Below are 19,713 nucleotides of genomic sequence, written 5' to 3'. Positions count from 1 at the left end.
GCTCAATTTATGTGAATTATCAACATTAAAATACCCTCAGCTCCCGGCAATATTTCAAGCGGACAGACTGTTAAACCAAACTCCATTATAAAAGCAGATGTTTTATGGTACGGCCATATTTTTTCCCCACTTAAAACTTTAGCTGCACCATCACTAAGACTCTTTTCTGAGTCACTTTGATCTACAGGCACAATTAGCACACATCATTTACTCAATAACATCATGAAATGTTTACCTCAAGACATAGATGCATTGACTGGGCTGGCACTACAGCACTTCAGCACCCCATGACAGGAAAGTGACGTGCAGTTCAGACCACTAGATACGTAAACAAGTTTTTTTTTAGAAAGGAGCTGCTCCCAAATCTGCAGTATAGCAATAAGAAAACGGTAAGGTAATACGCAGGGAGTAGCTCTAATGTTGACATTTTAATGCGGTGACATAACTTAAAATATATTGACACATAAAAATGATATCCTTTAATGTTAACAGACATAATAAAGTATGACAGCCTTTTTATCAGTCAGTGCAGTGACTTTGAGAGTTACAGAAAAAGAACTCAGACAGTTTTCCAAAACTCCGGAGTTTAACTGTTAATGCCAACAACACAACAAAGGGAACATGAATTTGTTACAGGAGCTGCTACAGTCTCTTCTGCTGCAGGTTTACTCCCTGTGTCCCAGAACTTACAGACTCCCATTGTTTTCAGAATCCATTAAAATCAGGTCACATTTCTGAAACACGCTGCCGCACTGATGAATATAATCCATCATTTTAAATGGCGTATGTGTTGCACTATTTTTTAACACGACTTTATAACCTCACGATCAGTGCGCTCGCATCAAAAACAGAATCTGTAGAGATATTTGTGTCTCCAGCTAGATGTTGCCTCACACTGTGCATTATATAAAGTTTTGTTTTGACTTTTTATTGTTGCATGATGGGAAAAGAGACCTTTACTATTAGCTGCATTATAAATTCTGGTAAGACGGTTTAATAAATGTGCTGTTCCGCATTAAGTATCACATCAGTCAGTGCAGCGGTCGACCACGGATATATCACTCCAGGAAAAGTTGTTCACTGGGCACATAAACCAAAATAGTTTCAGGCTTCTGCGGACCCACCGGCGTAGTTTCCAGTTTATCAGGTCCACCTGGCTAAAAGTAAAGCAGTGCAGTCCAGCCATAAATCCACTATTATCTTCAGTTTTTATTGAAGTGTTGATTCAACTTTATGATGGTTTTGGAGGCTGCGGCCTGTTTTGTGGTCCTGCTGAACTGCACTGTTTTGTATTAACAGGTGTTTCTCTCACTTCACCACATTTATATCAATAGCTTAACACCTCTCTGTAAATGGTGTTGAAACAACACCTCTCTAAAACAGGTTTGAGCAAAAAATGAACATTATAACTTGCATGAAGATTTATTACAGGATTGTTGTATTAGACTGCATTAGTTTTTGGTAGGTGTGCCTAATAAACTGGCAGCATCCTTAATGCTGGCTCCTCTTATAAACATACAATTTTTATTGGACCAAATAGCTCAATTTGTTTTTATAATACAAATAGTCGTGTTGGATTGTACAGCTGTGTCTTTTGTATTGTATTTGATTTGTTTTTAAAATCACTTTCAAAAACAGTGAAACCATAAAACTCTGTAAATAAAACAGAGAGCAGAGAGCCAATCAGTTGATTCGTTTACATGAGCATGATTCATTGTCCTGTGCCAAAATTATGTAAACACATTATCTGTATCTGTATCTGTTCAAAACAACTAAATTATCTGTATCTGTATCCATACTCAGAGTAGTTAAACTGGACGTGGTTGGAGCTGAAACTGGAAGTGAATGGAACTAACTGTAAAGTTGTTCATTTAAGCCTGAGACTGATGTGGGCTGAAGAAGTTACAAAGAATAAGTTTTATTTTCCTTTAAAGATTCTGTATTTATTATAAAACTACAGATCAGACTCAGAATTGAGCCTCAGATCAATGTTTTTGATCAAAAGAGTAAGAGAACTATTACAGAACAAGTTTTTGCTTTTTTTAAAAATTTGAATAAAATAATCTTCAGTGAATCAGTGAACACAACAGATGCAGTATGAGCTACCCAATTAGGATTTTCCTTCATCACAGGCATGGATTTTAACACATTTTACTCTGATGATATTTGTAAAAAGTCCATGATCTGTACCAGATACTTGTTTCAGCCGAGTATTCACTCAACCTGAGTAACCACATCATTAAAACTGACTTAAGTACTGTAATGTAATCACAATGACAAACTGTTACAACAGTTTTTTTTAGAACAGAGACCATAAACACCCAAACTTCCAGTGCACTTGACTAATAAAAACAAAAGGGAAAAAATATTCGACATGCCAACAGGATCAATCTACAAACCCACAGAGCTGATGGTCAAACAGGTCCAGCTGTCAAAAATTAAAACAAACAAACATCCAAAGGGAGGTAACAGCATACAGGAGCTCAGAAAGGATTGTTTATGTTATTTTGTCTTCCCTCTTTAACGGCAATGTTGAAATTTACTTCAACAAATAAAAGTCATTTGAATTTGGCAGCGATGTGTAGATTGCTCTTCTAAATGCGAGCAATCAATCAGAGATAGTGGGACTAGTTACTCAGAAGGTGGAAGCTTTCAGTCTTAAGTGTTTGTTTAAATTGGCCTAAAAGATGGGTCCTCTTTACTGCTGCACCTCTTTGCTCATTATAATTTATCTGTAAAGGTTACATCTCATTTCCCCTCTGGGAACTTGGAGAAACTGCTGATACGGCAAAAAAAAAAGTCACTCGGGCCATTAGATGGGGTGAAAAAAATCAACTCCCAAATCTCTGTACACTGGGGCATGCAAAGGAAAGATGGTGACTCCGACCTCCGTAAAGACGAATGTTTTCTTTGCGTTCAAATGTCATACAAATGTCAAAAAATGTGCACATAGCTCAGCTTGTACGTAATTTCTGAACTTGTTATGAGAAGTATGTTTCGTCATGCAGCAGCAAATTCTTGGGAAGCCACCAAACTTTGGCCTGAAAGGTAAAACAGTCAGGCAAAAAGTTGTGACACCACTGATGTTAGACTCACAAGTCAGTCTCTAAAACATGGGTTCACAATGTGCCGCCCTCAGGAACATTTTGTGTGTGCTCCAAATGTTCATTTAAATACATGCATTATTTTTTAATCATCCACAGTCCTTTTTACTACATTCACTTTCAGTCGCCTACATTTATCATAACACTGCGACGCCCTAACATGCATCTGTCAGGTTAGAACTGATAACTCATAGAAAACTACACGTTGCGTGGCAACTAGCGGCTGAAGATCACAATTTTAGTGGACACTTGTCGGTTTAATGTGGAACTGAAATAATAAAGGCACCAAGGGAAAAAAAGCTGCATGGTTGAGGAGAAAAAGGAGCTTTCAGGAGCAGCGGATCGACTCTTACTTTGTCGGACCTCAGGGGGCAGAAAGTGATCTGTCTTATCCGCACAAAGGTGAATTCAGTGTTCAAGGAATTTTAAATGTTAAACGCGTAGCTCAATAGAGACCGAGGACAATCTCACAGCTTTTGTCACCAGTCCAAAGTCTTTAGGGCAGCCCTTCATATCGGGGTGGTGACGTGTGCTTACAGCTGAGGAGAAAGGGAGCAGAACATCGTAAGGTGTGTCCTTGAAAAAATACAAAAATACGAACTACTTTGCATTTAAAAATCCCCAAACGATCAGTCGGCAGTGAGATCTCTGTCTTGTATTGTGAGACTAAACTGATGTACACAAGCAATTAACACATTTAGAAAGATTAAGATAACACCCTTTTGTCTCTGTGAAAGACACAATGACTACAAACAGGGAAAGGAACAAATTATCTACTGTTTGTTATGGCTGCATCTCACCTGTGATCTTAGCTAATCGTTCAGTCTAAAATATATCAGAGAGTAGTGAAAACTCCAAAAACGCCACATCAAAACCCAAAAATATTAAACTCACGATGATATAAAACATTGAAAAGTTCAAAATCTTCACATTTTAGAAGTAGGAACCCAAAAATGTTGAAACCCTCAATATAGGAACGATGAATGATCAGAACAGTGGTGTTTCAGCTTCCTGTCTGTGTGTTACATTAAAGAGGCTTTCACGTTCATGACCTGGGCTGCGTACACTTCACCCCAAAGTCCAGTTTGTATGATTGGTGTGAACACTGGACGCTGCTCCTGGGCATAGTTTATTGATCTCATGCCCAAAAAGATGACTTGAGTATCGGGATCTTTTCGATCGGCGGGCTTTTCTACACTCTAGCAACAACTAAACAAATGCTGCATAGATGATGCAAGTGTACATTACTTATGTGAAAGCTGAGCGGCAGGTGAGTGTACCTAATCATACCTAATAAGAAAACACCCTAAATGATTCATGTCCTGAAAGCAAAGCAATGAGCGCATGAGAGTATCTGTTAGACGAATAAAAACACACAGAAAAAGCGCAGCGCTCGATCCTGATTGGCAGACCGTTCCAGCAACACAATTTAGATGATACAGACTATAAAAGGTCATAACCGTGTATATTTATGGACGATAAACTGCGGCTGTAATCTCTCCTCAGCTGTAAAAGCTCTTACTTGTGTTCATTCAGCTCTGAATCCTGCTGCAGATATATTTTTTAACTAAAACGTTTAACTGGTCTTGCAGGGATCATATACAGAACAGTAAAGCTTCCCTACATTGGCTTTCAGTTAATGTTGGAATCAATTTATAAATCTTAATGATTACCTTGAAAGCAATCTATGGATTTGTTCCGTATCTTGCATACACTGTATATCTTGTTCCAAAAAGGTGATCAAACATTTACAATCATTGCCCGTCTTCATGGCCAAAATCTTTATCTCTGTAATAACCTGTGTGAGGAAATGCAATTAGTAGAATCTGCCTGCTCTAAGTCATGACTGACAACCTCATTCTGATATTGAGATTAGATAATTAAGCTGTTTTATTGTTACACTGTCGTAGCATTGGTAATGAATTTGCAATAAGTCGTCTGTGATCTTTTCTCAAGACTTTTTCTGCTTTTGCCAATATGGCATCTTTAACAGTTTGAGCAACCTTTCAGAGTACAAAAATACAACTTGAATTACCACTAAAGATGAAAAAAGTAGGAAAATATTGTGCAACAAAGTTCCAAAGTAAAAGATAGAAAGGGTAAGAAATAATCTAAAAACAGGTGGAGTCTTCTTGCATTATATAATCTCTAGAATCAGTTTGGATCTAAGTGCAGTGCCGCGGCTGGTTTGGCTTGACAAATGACTGCATTATGGGCGGCATCCAAAACCTTTATTAGAGGTACCCTGATTAGTTTTTCTGTGAGACAGATTTGAAAAACTGGAAGATTAAGCACACTTACTAACTCACGGCTCCAACAAAAATCTGATTAGAATTCCAGTTGAATGAATTTTAATTACCTAAAGGTGAGCGTACTTGTATTTTTTTAAAAGTAGGGTCTATAAAGGAGGTGACAAGTTATAGAGAAACTGGAGAAAACAGAAATACCAAGAGTAAAATGCCTACTATATTAAAATAATTAACAAGTAAATGAGTTTCTCACAACTTCTATAAGGAGTCTACAATACAACAGTTTAATAAGCTTTCTTTTTGGAGTGGATATATTTATATTTCATGTGAGAAAGCTGGAAAGTCCAGAGGGTTGAGTCACCGCTGCATGATGGACAGTTGGGTTCCATGGCCTGACAGTACAATATGATAAATAATATACACATATCAGAGTATTACAACTGATTTGTCGGTTTCACAGTACTTTTTCCTAAAATCATAGAGATATTGTCCTGTCAGGCATGGATGCAAAGAAGGTACTAGAGGTCTTCCAGTAATTTTAAGGCAAAATATCATATTTTAGATGAAAAGGTCATCATCCTGTCATTTCGCTGTGCTTTGTCATGATGCAGAGAAAGGCATTGACAGGGCAGAAGAGTAATACCGTTCATTCGTCCTCTGAACATTAGGCTTCACCACAGGTGTGATTGATGGATGTGTATACGTCGGCCCTGAGGCTGCTTAGAAAATATTTCTCCCTATATGAAATAACAGAAGAGCAGAGAACTCTCCCTTTCACATAACAGGACCTTTAATCCTCGCTAATTAACACATTATATCTAGTTTGTTTTACCCACACAAAAACTGAGATGTCAACATGACTTTTTTGCTGTGTTATGATCGGATATGTGCTGGACTATTTCTTGGATGGGACTGATAACTCCCTGGAGTCCCTGCCTCTTGGTGCGTGCCTCTACAACATGTTAAGTTAGACAGCCAATTACCAGCATTACTAGATCTCGGTAAAAACATGCTGCGGTCTTTATGGCTCTCTGACGCTGATGAGATCGACTCCTTAGCTGTCAGAAGATGTTATCAAATGACAGTTATAAAAGTATGGAGGTTTGGTACCAGTACAAGAACTTAATGTTGTGTAAGGTTCATACAGATGAAGCATGCCAAAGATATAACTTGGTCCTAGACCTCTCAGTGCAAACACTTCAGAGTTACGTTAATGTTTGTCTGGTTAGAGCGCTGGCGGCTGTATTTTGTATAAGTTGTAGTTGCCCACGAGCTTGGGTAGACCTGAGAAAATACTTTTAAAATAGTCTGAACTTTTTTGAAATGAATGCATGCAATAACTTTTTGAGATCCCGTTTAGACGTGTGCTATTGTTTAGGGGTATATTGATATATTTGCATAGGTGGATTAGACAGACAGGGGACAAGTGGTGCTCGCGGTACCCCGCAGGTCAGTCTGACCTACTTATTTGTAAGATCGCCAATAGACACAGAATAATGTCTGTTTCACAAGCCAAGTCAAAACAGTACCTGACAGGTCAACCCAGATTTCAAACCTATAAGGTGTGATCAACTGTGTCAAAAGCAGCAATTAGATGAGATCTGATAACAAAATAGATTTTTTTCCTGAACAGTGTTGATTCCAGTCTCATTTAGGATCTTAAAAAGGGGAGGTAGTCACCTGTTTCATATGCAGATCATATTTTTTTAAAAAATTACCTGTCTTTTTACATCTTTTTCTTCATGAGTTCAGCTCAAGTATCTGTTAAATCTGCTGTGGTTATCCCCTTAAATTTGATTATGGGCTGAAGTTTAAAATATTGTATCAGTAGTACCGTACATTAAGAGGGCAATGCTATCTCAGTTTCTTATTTCTCTCAGTAATGCTTCTGTTACATTTGTATTCCATCTATGTTGAAACAATGCCGTGAACACAAATGAGAATGCAAAAGACTTACTCAGTGAAGGAAAACGTGAAGAATTGTTGATTTTGAGATTTCCCAATTTGCTAACCACTGGAGGAGAGAGTCTCGAACAGGAAGCAGTGGAGCTGGAAAAAACATATTAGAGCTCCCTGTGGGCCATGACAGGTTTTATCTCAAAAACAAAGAAGTTGCGGGCATACAGGACATTAATCCTCCTCTCGGTAATGCAAGGGTAGCTCAGATTTCTGTGCAGAATGAATGGACAGACCCCGCTTAACCAAACTTCTGACTCAACCTGAAATATGTGTGGGATAGTGGACTATATTTCGGTCGAATTTGATAAATAGAGTATTGAGTCTGGATAACACTCATGAAAACTTTAACAGCAAAACTTATAATTGACTTTCCCTTTTCTTGAACACAACTACCAGAACTGAGTGTTTAATGTGACAGGCATATGTGTGAAAGCTGGACACTATAATAGCTTGTAGTTTTGTGAAGGAAAAACAAGTAAAGCAGCCCAGTCCCACAGTGAAGTGGTACTGTAGCCTGCAGGGTGTGTGAGTGTGTACGAGCTCAGGCTCACTGTGACTTCAAGGTGAACACGGGCTAAGATCCATGTCTGTGTTTAGTAGTTGTTTGTTTGTTGGGCTAAAATATTGCTGCTGAACTAAGAGGTTGGCTGAACTTCATTTGAACTTGCTTTGCATGGCAATGTGCTGTCACCACCGAACAAAATAATTTGGATACAAGCACGCGATTGGATAAACACCAATTTTTTTTAAAAAAGTGATGGAAGCATCCATAAGCGACTGACTATAATTTATGAATGACAACTCACGGTCGCTGTCTGCTGCACGAGGGCAAAGTAACGGTCTCTATACAGACTGCAGCCTGCGATGATTGACTGAATCTCATGTATTAGCAAAAGGAACATCAGTCTGCATGGTGTTTCTTTAATAAAATTTGGATGTACACAGTATGTGCAGCGATGTACACAATGTTCTCTCTCTGAGTTTAGTTTTGAAATGATCTGGGTGAGATAATAGAGCAGGTACAAGTGGTTGCAAATTGAACCGTTTTATTATGGAGTACTGTACATGGGTCATTTAATGAGTGTCACTTGATGAGGTTTTTCAGTAATGAAGTACATTAGTATGAATCACCTGAGCACTAGCTTCATCCAAATAATTATCCCGTCGACTTGAATAATTATAACTGCCAGTGGATCTGCAGTACAGAGGTGGCTAAGGTGAAAATAGTTTGAATGTCTAACAGTGTTGTCAGAAATATCAATATATCAATAAACATTCTTACTGAATATTTGAAATACTCTTTTTTTCACATTATTAATACTCTGATACCAGGTGTACTCTCTCGCTCTCACTTCTCTTTGACAACAAGTTGACACGCACGACTGCAGTGCCTACATAGACCTGCCTCTTCTCACTTACCGTGCTATATTGGTTTGGATGTTATAGCCTTTTTATATCTATCTTTTAATTAAAACAGAAATTTTATGCCCTCAATGTTGAGTCAGTTTTTCCCCTGGAGTATCAAAAATGGTATTGAACATCAATATTCTCCAAGGTATCGTGTTGAAATGACTAATTCCAGTGTTGTGGCAACACTAGTTGCGATTGACTTTTGTAAAACTGGTGTTGATATCGATGTTTTTCAAAGTATCGTGTCAAAAATCTCCAGTATGTTGACAGGTCAGTCAGGCTTGTGTTGCAATTGCCTTCTCCTGCCCTCCTGCTATTAACTATTATTAAAAGTCTTACAAATATCTGGTTCGTCTCTCTATGTAATAATATGTGAAAGGTTTACAAATCATTTGGGAATCTTTAACAAATACTTGTTTGTTAAGACTGAAGTAAAAATTCTTGTAATTATCTATCAATTTACCATTTATTAATGATGGTTAGTATCAAGTGTTTCCAGGTTTTGACTTGGATCAGTGTTATTTTTCTTACTTTTGACTACAAATAAGATAATCGTCTCATGTGGAAATCCCAGATCTGGATCCCCACCAAATTCTTGTCCTCTGTTTCTAGGCCTCGCCCTGTCTGTCTGCTAAATCACATCGAAATCTGTTCTCTGATTTATTAGAAACCCCACTGAGAAACAGATGAATAGAACGGAGCGTTGTTTGCTCACAACTGTAACCACATAATGTGCATTTTGAACGTTTATTTACTCCTCGCTCTAAAGCCTCTTGCACTTTCGTTCTCTTTCATAGTCTCCATTGAGGAGCAGTGGCAGCGAGTGGTCGCTGTCTGAGCTGGATGTTTTGCTGCTGGCCGGCACGGTCGGACACACACTCAGCTTGGCGGCCAGCAGCTTCGTAGAGGAGGAGCACCAAACCTGGTACTTTCTGCTCAACACCCTCTGCCTCGCCGTCTTCCAGGACGTCTGCCGCAAGTACTTCCGAGAGAAGAGTGGCTCTGGAGATGAAGAAGAGCACCTCCTTCCATCCAAAGACTGTCACCCCTCTGCTCACACCAAGGGAGACATTTACTCGGAGAAGTGGCTGGCGTTAGCCACGCCGATCTTCACCCTGGTGTGCTGCCGACTGCTGCGCTCCCTCAACCAAACCGGGGTGCAGTGGGCGCATCTCCCTGACGTGGGACACTGGCTTAACAGGTTGGATTTACCAGTTTTCTAAAATAATAAATAATGTGCAGAAAAAATTAAGCCAATTAATTCTAATTATTAAATTATGAAATGTTGTTTTGTCATTTTCATATATTTAATGATGGCAGTTTTATGTTGAAATGCTATTTTTGAAAAGGCTGCTTTTTATTTCACACTGGCATTTGTGTCAGTGACTCATAATGTGACTTGTCATGACAGCGGCGTTGTCACCTCTCCACGCTCTCGCCCAATCACATGCCTGCAGCCTTTTAGCAACTACTGGCATCTGCTGCCAGATTACTTTATTTCATCCTTTATTTAAACAGGCAGTCTCACTGAGATCAGACAGTCTTTAAAGAGACTTTTGTGCACAAGAAAATAAACACAACATGAGAACAAAATCTAATGAAATTCACAACACAAAGTTAACATACACAGAACAGCACATCGAAGGAGGAATATTTAACACTATTTCTGACATATCGTGGTCATTTCATGATTTATTAAATTATATATATTACAGATCTCTCCTTTAAAATGTCTTTGAACTGGCTGACTGATTATAATCACTGGATTTAGATGCGACCAGCGATTATCCAGCTGGTGTCTGTTAGCTCGACTTCTTTAGCTCAACAAGGTTAGCGATCCTGCCTAATCAGCCAGCCACACTGGCTCGCAAACTTGGATATTTTCACCAGGCAGCAAATCAAAGACGGAGACTGTGAACAGCAACAGCTACCTGGTAGATTCAGAATTACCTTGGCACCATTATGATTCCTAAAAGGGTTCTCCAAGGAAAAGATGTACCACTCTATGAATAGCAAAAAGACTGAGTGGTTTGTCTTTCTCTTTAGTTTCTCTGAAGTATATCCCAATTAAACAACACAAAAGCTGGATATATGAAGTGATTATTTTGCATCTCGGAAGCTTATCTGAAAGTGCATTTGTCTTTTTCTCTTGTTTCAAAAGGCAAACTTTACAGTTATAACTCAACTAAGTCTCCAAGTACAGCAAACTCTTGTTGTTGTTTGTTCTGCCCAGCACTTTTGTATTGTGTACTGTAAAGAAAGAGGGGCTGCCGGCAGAGCTGAGGACTATTAGTCTTGTGTTATAATGTATAGTATATTTTTCTTTTTGATGTGAGACCATGTAGGTGACAGGACATTACAAGAACTCATTTTCAACACAGCTTCAGTCGAGAGCGAGAGGGGGGGGAAATTGAGGTTGAGGTTTTAATGTGTATAGGGTTCCCTCGCTGTTAAAGCAACTGACATTAATCACTCACATCCAGGAATAAATTCATTATAAAAAAGACAGAGATACCAATTTGTCCAAAAAAAACAAAAGCCTCAGTAGGCTCGAATCTAATGCAGCGACAAGATGTTCGATCTCCATTTGTCTCCCCTCCTACACGTAAGAGTAGCAGATCAATGTAACAAGTTCATTCCGGTTCTCTGGGGAGTATTGAAAGCCATTTTGGGAAATATAAGAAATCACCCACTCGTCTGGTGAAATAGACGAGACTGGTTGAGTGAAATATACAGGAAATTACACTTGACTACAAAATGTCTCCCTGAATGATTTGGTGTTCACAGACATTTAAAGGGATAGTTTGGATCCCTGTCAGTGGGGTTGTATCAGGTATTTATCAGTAGAGCTACAATGATTAGTCGATTAATTGATTTGTCAATGGACAGTAAATCAAATTATTACTATTTTGATAATCAATTAATCGTTTCAGTCATTTTTCATGGAAAAATGTCTTCTTAAATGTAAGGATTTCATGCTTTTCTTTGTCATTCATGGTAGTAAATGAAGATTCTTTGGGATTTTGGACAAAATAATCAATTTTAAGACATCCCTTTAGGCACGCATTTTTTGCCATTGCATACACTAAACAATTGATTAATCTGGAATATAATTAGAAGATCACTCAATAATTAAAACAATTGTTGGGTGCCAATGTATTACCAACAGCAGATGGGAGTCGGCGTATGCACAGGAAACAACCATTATCTAAGCCAAATATCACTCACTCTCTTGCCCGACCAGACTCCTTTGGCAAAATCAGCAGTTTTACCTTGCGGAACGTGGGAGTTGCTGGACGACTGCTGCCTCGATCTGTCACGGCTAAATTCCACCAGGTGCGGCTGCGTTGCGTTACGGCTGCGCCACGTCAGCCGGAGCTGACCGCAGCCATTCTTCACAATGCTTGTGATTCAGCAGCGCCTCGACGCATCCAAGGAGCAGCTCTCCACTCCACTTCAGATACGCACAGAGTCTGTTTTTCACAGATGCTGCGCCAGTTAGCACAGAGCAGATCGAACGGGCAGGAAGTCAGACACAGAAAAGGCAGGGAGAATCCGGTTAATTTTCGAAATAAAAGACCCGGTGCAGACTCACAGTCATAAAGACAGACTGGAAAGAAATTATTTAATCACATTAGCCTGCTTATCCATGGTAGAAGCACAAAGAGCAAGGGAAGAGGACCAAATCAACTAAATCTGAACAAGTAAACATTATCATACTGCCCATAATACTGAAATACTTCTGAAACGCTGCTGTGGGGCTTGCAGCCGTGCAGAGGACGGATCAGAACTGTGGCGCTGAAGTGCCACGCTTGGTGGAATCAACCGGTAAGTTTGTTTGTCTTTAAGTGACTATGGTGTATCCAAACTATCTTTTAAAAACACCAAAGTCACACAATAAGACAAACAAATTAACCAATCAAGGCAGCATTAGACCAGAAACGCCTGTGTTCTGCAAGGTCACTATTTTGCTATTAGAGTCTGGTCAGTTTGGAGAGGGTGACATTTGGCTCATACGATGGCAGCTTCCCATCAGAAAAGGCTGTTTGACGGGAAGTGGTGAAAACACGAGAGTTAAATATTTCACTGTTCACTATTATAATGGCTTAAATTGTCACAGTTATATCATTATTTTGTTTGGTTAAAATGAACTGAAAATAATCAAAAAATTGTCATACTGAAGTTACTTCATCAACTTTTGTTGTGAAAATTTCTGAACAATTTGTTCTCTGTGATTTCAGGTTTTTTTTTTTTTTTCAGTGACACAAAACAAACCCACGTTGATAACTTTGGTTGATACTAGACAGTATTTGCTGTGCGTTTTTCAAAGCACAGTATTCAAACATGTATATCACCATTAATTAACATTTGAAACGGTAACACCTGACCAATTAGTTCATTGGTTAGCTTCTGTGCCGGTGCTCCTCTCTGCTTCTCCTGCCGCCATATACTGCAGCTTCTACACTGACTATCAATAAATACCTCAGACAGCCCCACTTCAAATAATCTGAGCTATCCATTTAAGGGCAGGTATAGGGTGTTAACACTATCCAAGGCTTTTCTGACACCGAAACATTTCAAGTGTGTTTTTCTGGCTGAGGATCTGGCAGTACCTTCCACTTAGCTTTTTTTTTTTTTAAAGATTCATGAAGGGAAAATAGCCTTCCGTGATTGCTCTGACTGTAGAAAAAATGATTTCTCGGTAAAACTGCGTCTGTCTCAGAGCCATTAATATTCTGTCAACAGCACAGGGCAGGGGATTATGGTTTGTTCTTTAACATGCATCACATTGTGGAATAGAGATGTGGATTCTGACCTTTTCCCTGTCCAGAGTTGCCCTTTCTTCCTACCTGCACTGCCTGTTGCTTGGATAATGAGATCGAGGTAGCGTTACGCCTCGTCTTGTCTCAGAATACCCAACCTCCACTGCCGTCTGATCCAACTAACAGCTAAATATACGGCTTCTATCCAACTTTGATATGTCCTTTGAGGTCTTATTTCCTGTCTGTGCTCACCGCGGTGTAATTTCAAACTGTATAGCCTTAAATCCAGTGAACAATTGATGATCCGTGCCTCTTTAAAGTTTAAACCACTGCTGGAGGATATGACTGACAGTGCTGCTCTCATCCGAATGTTCTCTGTTGCTCGGTAAATAGTCAGCTTCAAGGTTTAAATGTTCTTTTTTCTTTTATTAATTAAATTACTGGTGTTTTGCTCATTACACTACTACAAGGTAGAATAAAGACAATTTTGAAACATATACAGTGTGTACTTTAAATGTTTTTAGTGAATTTAAAAATTAACTAGGAGAGTAGAGTGCAGATCCCCACCAGGCAACAGATGGTGAAGCACCTACTGCAACGTCACCACGACTTACAGATGGAACCAGCGATGATTTCCAGAGTTCTGCTAACATTAGCATGACCCCCACGTACAGTACGTTGTCCCGGGTTAAGAAAAGTGAGAAGTCCGCTGTTTATGGTCGTACCAAAAAATAGAATTACTGCCTCACAGCTGTTTGTCTCCACCAAAGAGTCAAGTTACAGTTTGAATCCATGTTTGTCCAGATTTGTATAATTTCTGTAGTGAAGACTTTGAAGAAATTTAATATGGAACTTAGTACTATTTGCCTGTAACTTTAAAGGAATTTAATAAAAGGTATTAAGTGTATTTTTGTGTAGAATGGAAGTATTCACTATACTTGTATTATTCCAGTGAGAAATGTGCTGTCTTCACTTGGTACAGAGGAGGACAGGGGACTGACAGTGAGCTGAACATTATGATGTCACAGTGAAGTTGACCTTTGACCTTTAAGATTTAAAATGCCATCATCTCGTCATTTTATCCTGTTAGATATTTGGGTGCAATTTTGTCATAATTAACATGAATTCTGTGAAATATGAGTTATGGCCAAAAATGTGTTTGGTGAGTGAGGTCACCATGACCTTGAAGTGAATATTTGTATCAAGTTTGAAGAAATTCCCTCAAGGCGTCCTTGAGATATTGCATTCACATGAATAGAGCGACCTGAAAACATACTGCCTCTGGCCTTTAAAACATAAAAGCATAAACATCATTGAAATAAAGGTTCTTCAGGGTTTTTCAAGAATTCTTAATCACAAAGATCCCTCAGCATATATTTATGAATGGGCACAAAAAAAATTATGCTGATCATTCCTGTAGTATTCGAGATTAGCTCCAGCGAAGGTGTGGGTTCAGTGATCATGCGCACTCGCACTCACGCACATAGAAGCTATCACACGGTCCTGGGCATAAAACTTAAAATTCAAAGATCGTAGCGTTTTTTTCTTTACTGTTTGTTTGTTTTGTCTCTGCAGTTCTGAACACAGGACAGTGCTCTCCCTGCTGGCTGCTTTCTGTTTGGTTCTCATCTACCTCCTGGTTCAAAGACGGTGCTCATGGGTGTCCAAGGTTGCCCTCGCTCTCGGACTTTTGGGTGTCTACAGCTACCGGGCAGCTGTTGGCAATGTCTTGTTTCCCTGGCAACACTCTGGTCGAACTATGTCCAAGTAAGTTTTTTTGTGTGTGTCTGTGTGTGTGTGAGCCCCATGATCATTGTTTCATTCAACACAACAGTTGGTAAATTGCTGTTGTCTGTTATTGAGTTGATTTGTGCTGGGTTGCTGTGATGCAGCTGCGCGTGCAGGCTGCAGTGCTGCATGGGAGAAACACACAGACCCACATCTCTTAAAATTGTGATGATGAACTGCTGTTCAGTTTTGTTTTGTTTTTTTGCTTTTGCTTTACATCTACCTGCAGTAAATCTCCCCAACCCAGTGTAGCCTCCAGTCCTAAAAAAGCCTGACAGCATCTTAAATTAAATTAATTACACTGAAAGGGGAGTCGCGCGATCTGTGACTGTTGATTTAAATTGGCACTCAGTAAGAATTGCAGCGATATCGACAGTTCTTTTCTCCTCCGATATGAGTCTCTGGCACACCTACCACTCCTCTCCTCTATAACTGATGAAAACAAATGCAAAGTTTCACAACACAGAGGAGTAAGCGAGCTAATTAGAGTACAGATTGAACAGGGAAAGTGAAGAGGCAGTAGATCACCGTGCAGGATATTGGAGTAATACTTTTGTAAATTTGCTTTTCATTTGGCTTGAAAATGAGTTTTTTAAGCCTCCATGATTGAAATACACAATCATCCATTGCTCTCCATTGTTAGTTAGCAGTTGGAGGGTTTGGAAGTTTGTAGAAACTTCTGTTGGAGTCAAAAGATGTGCAAAATACAGTGCAGAGGCCTCATTACAGAAACTTCCTACACCTATCTTATTTCAGTTTGGGTTGACATTTAGGATTTTTTGTATTACAGAAACCTGTTTCCTAACTGCATTTAGGAAAACATCCTATCTTATCTTAGGGCAGGAATCCAACAATTAAAGAAGTGTCCTAACTGAAAAAGGTATTAAGTTAGGACTCCTAAGTTAGGATGGCATAGTAACTGTCACAAATGGCAGCACCACTGTTGTAAGGTCTGTATGCACATGGCAATGATGATGGGGTACAACATTAACACAAAATATTATGATTGAAATCCTAATCAAACCATATGAAGATGCTTTAAATTTCCCGGACCGTTAATTAACGGCTGCATATCAATTGCGAAGATTTGATTGCCATGCTCCGTCCGTTCAAATCCTTATCATGGTTTGATAATTGGCAAGAAAACTTCCCAAAAAGGTTCTGTGTCCTCTCCTCCAAGACAAAATTAATCCCTCTGACTCATCACAGCTAAAATTGAACGCCCGTCTTTTCTTGTCCATTCACAAGTTAACCAGTGATACAGGCAGTCTTGTGTACATTCTAAACACAGACACAGACATGACAGTTTACAGCTCTAGATAGGGTTTCCTAAGTTTAGATAAGATACGTGGTCTGAAATAAGACATAGCCGTGAGTTTGGGAACTGCTTCTCTAATAGGAAGATAGAATTTTTCCTATCTTACACACTTAGGATAAGATAGAACAAGCACTGAGGAAATGTTTCACCTGTTAACACCAAACATTTCGCACATTTAGGTATAATTATTACAGGTCTTTTTGAGCTTATGTGTGTGGGGTTTTTTTTAGCTATGCAGATGGTGTGGCTTTAGGGGATTGCAATGCTGGACGGTCACCACTTTGCTCCAGACTAATCACCACAGTTATTGGATGGATTGTCATAAAGTTTTGTTCAAATATTCATGATCCTCAGAGGAAGTGTCCTAATAGAATACAATGCAATGTTATTGTCACTTTACACTGAAATTCATTTTGTATCTTTGAGCAGCACCGTTCAAAACTTTACACACAGATTAAACATTAATATATATATATATATATATATATATATATATATATATATATATATATATATATATATATATATATATATATATATATATATATATGAGACTTTCCACAAATGCTTATCACACTATATCCTTAATATTTAGATCTCATTTAGGTGACACTGATTTTTGTTAAGCAACAGGATAGACTGATGCATAAAAGAATTCTTCAGCCTGGTGGCCTTTTGGAGGCAGAAGTTGGCATTCAGTGTTTAAAAACATGCAGAATCAGAAGAAATACTGATAGTAAATCTGAGCATGCTCTTGTTATGTGTTGGTTGAAAGGAGTGTGACACAAGTTGGCCAGTAATCTTTGCACAAATTTGGATTTGATTAAATAGTTTAGTTTTAAGTTTCATAGACTGGCCGCTGAAGCAGGCCATACTGCAGCACAGCATATGCTGAATCACTGATTTAAAAAGAAGAAAAATGACTTTGCTGATCCTCTGACTTTTTCTGTAATAGTGTCACCAAAAGGTTCGTGTTTGTATTCTTGGAGAAAATGTCTGTACAACTGTTAGATGGACTTGTTTACAAGGGGACAAATTGTATTTACTTTGGTAATTTCCCGACTTTCCATTTAGCATCATCTTGTCAAAATGCTTGTTTTTTTTTGTCCAGTACTTTGTTTTATGAAAAACTAGTCACGTATAACCAGACCTGCTCACTTCTGTGGAGACGGGCTCCACATATTCTGCTATAAGGAGAAAAACGGCTGTATTTCTCTGAAACAGCCTTTCTCAAACTTTTTACAACCATGTACCACCTCACAAAATATTGAGCTCTCTAAGCACCACCTTTCTGTTTTGCGCCGTGTGTTGCAAACAGGTGCTGTGGACACTTCACTGGTGCTTCTTCAGCATACAGCAGTTGTGTTTGGTTCACTGTTGTCCATTTTCAACAAGATCTGATCTGCACTTCTCTTCATAGTAGGTCCTGTTTAGACCCACAGTTTCACTATTTTTAAACCATTCATTTTCACTCTCTTCATTTTACCGCACACTATCTATGCCTTTACAGTTTAACTTGTAATTAGTTGTAATTATGCGTGACATATGGACGCCCTCATGCATGATTGTAGACTACACAGAAGTTTGATATTGAGACAAAAATACAGTAAAAATAAAACTTACTTCAAATTACATTTCAGTGATCTCATATTTTGTATATTTTCATTCCAAATTAGTATTTTGATACTACCACCAGTGGTACTCGTTCCACAGTTTTATCACAGTTGTCTTGGATGATGCTGAGCCCAGGATGCAGCGACAGTGTCTCTGCAAGTTGGAAGGCCAGTCCTCGCATTAAAATGACGATATGACTGCAAAAGAAAGTGTAACATCTGTTAGCTTGTTTATGTTCATTCATATCATTAGCGTCCCAGGCATTAATTTGCCATCTTCAGGGTGTAGGTTGCTATGTTGGTTGCTGTTGTTTCCCACGGGCTTTGATAATGGAGATAACAGATGTTAAAACAAAGACTAAAACAAATCGTCCAACAACAGATTTATACCCACAGGGTACATCCGGTGAGTTCGATTACTGCAAAACTGATGACATTCCCATCAGCCTTAGCTTTACTTTGTGTTAGTGCTGATTAAGCACATGCAAGCACGCTAAACTAAGATGAAAAACTTGCATGTTTATCATCTTCGTTTAGCGTGTTACCATCATCATGTTAGCATGCCGACATAAGCATTTAGCCCAAAGCACTGGCCTGGCTATAGGTTTTTAATCTGGTTTATGTACAGTAACAACAGGATGATCATATTAAATCAAATACTTTGACAGTTGTTTTACAATCGTCTTAGTCTCGCCATACCAGGCAATCAAGATCTCGCCCTCTACCGATCATCTGGGGTAGCTGCTTGAATGATGGCAAGTACAACCGCTAATAAAACCTGCACACCTTACATTTTCTCCGGGACACATCTCACAATGCTCTTAGTTCATTCTCCACAGTAGTAAAAACTCGATTTCTGCATATTGCTGCCGCAGGATGAAGGGCCGCCCTAAAGACTTGGATCGGTTCAGCAATGGAGGTTTTTTTTTTTCAATTCTGTAATTGTTTCCACAGAGTTTTAGGAACATAAGCTGAAGTTTGCGCTCAGTCTCTATTGAGTGAATCGTTTAGAGACTGACTTGTGAGTCAACTAGTTGCTGTTCTGCTTAATGATAAGGTTGTTTTTCCAGCATTTTGAAAAAACATTTTTTTATCTCAATTGCTCTTGAGTTCCTCCTGCTATCATTGAAAGATAAATCTTGAGAAGAGTCTGGACTTCTTAAACCTGCAGATGCTCTGAAACCCCTATGGTATATTCCTGAGGGTAAAGAGGCTCCTCTTCTAGCCCCTCAAACCTTAATCAGGCCTATTAGGTTCATAATCACATTCATTTTATACAGTATGCACAAACCTTCTGTGTCCAGTGCAATCTGTGCGTCCTTGAACCTGAATAATGTAAAATCTTTTTTAATGTGTGCCTTAAAAGATACATCAGTGTTCTTGAAGATGGATGTCTCTTTACACTGTACACATCTAATCCTTTGTGCAATCTATATGTAATAGCTGTAGTTAGCATTGTCCAAAATGAGAGGATTTCAACAATCTTGCAGCTCCTAAGTGGGGTAATTT

The 19,713-nt window shown here is 38.9% G+C and overlaps 1 protein-coding gene across 1 annotated transcript in view; it reads left to right on the top strand.

Moving 5' to 3' along the window:
* The window catches only part of pigg (phosphatidylinositol glycan anchor biosynthesis class G (EMM blood group)), a 96,358-nt gene that overhangs the window by 43,858 nt on the left and 32,787 nt on the right, over positions 1-19,713 (top strand). The window contains exons 9-10 of the mRNA XM_084718780.1: positions 9,520-9,923; positions 15,061-15,252. Coding sequence (XP_084574906.1) covers positions 9,520-9,923; positions 15,061-15,252 — 596 coding nt within the window. The remainder of the gene's footprint in view (positions 1-9,519; positions 9,924-15,060; positions 15,253-19,713) is intronic.

Source organism: Lutjanus erythropterus, chromosome 5 (assembly GCF_056507025.1).
Source record: "Lutjanus erythropterus isolate fLutEry1 chromosome 5, fLutEry1.hap2, whole genome shotgun sequence".
NCBI lineage: Eukaryota > Metazoa > Chordata > Actinopteri > Lutjaniformes > Lutjanidae > Lutjanus > Lutjanus erythropterus.
The sequence above is the reverse complement of the archived record's forward strand: the minus strand, read 5'-3'. Positions and strand labels throughout refer to the sequence as shown.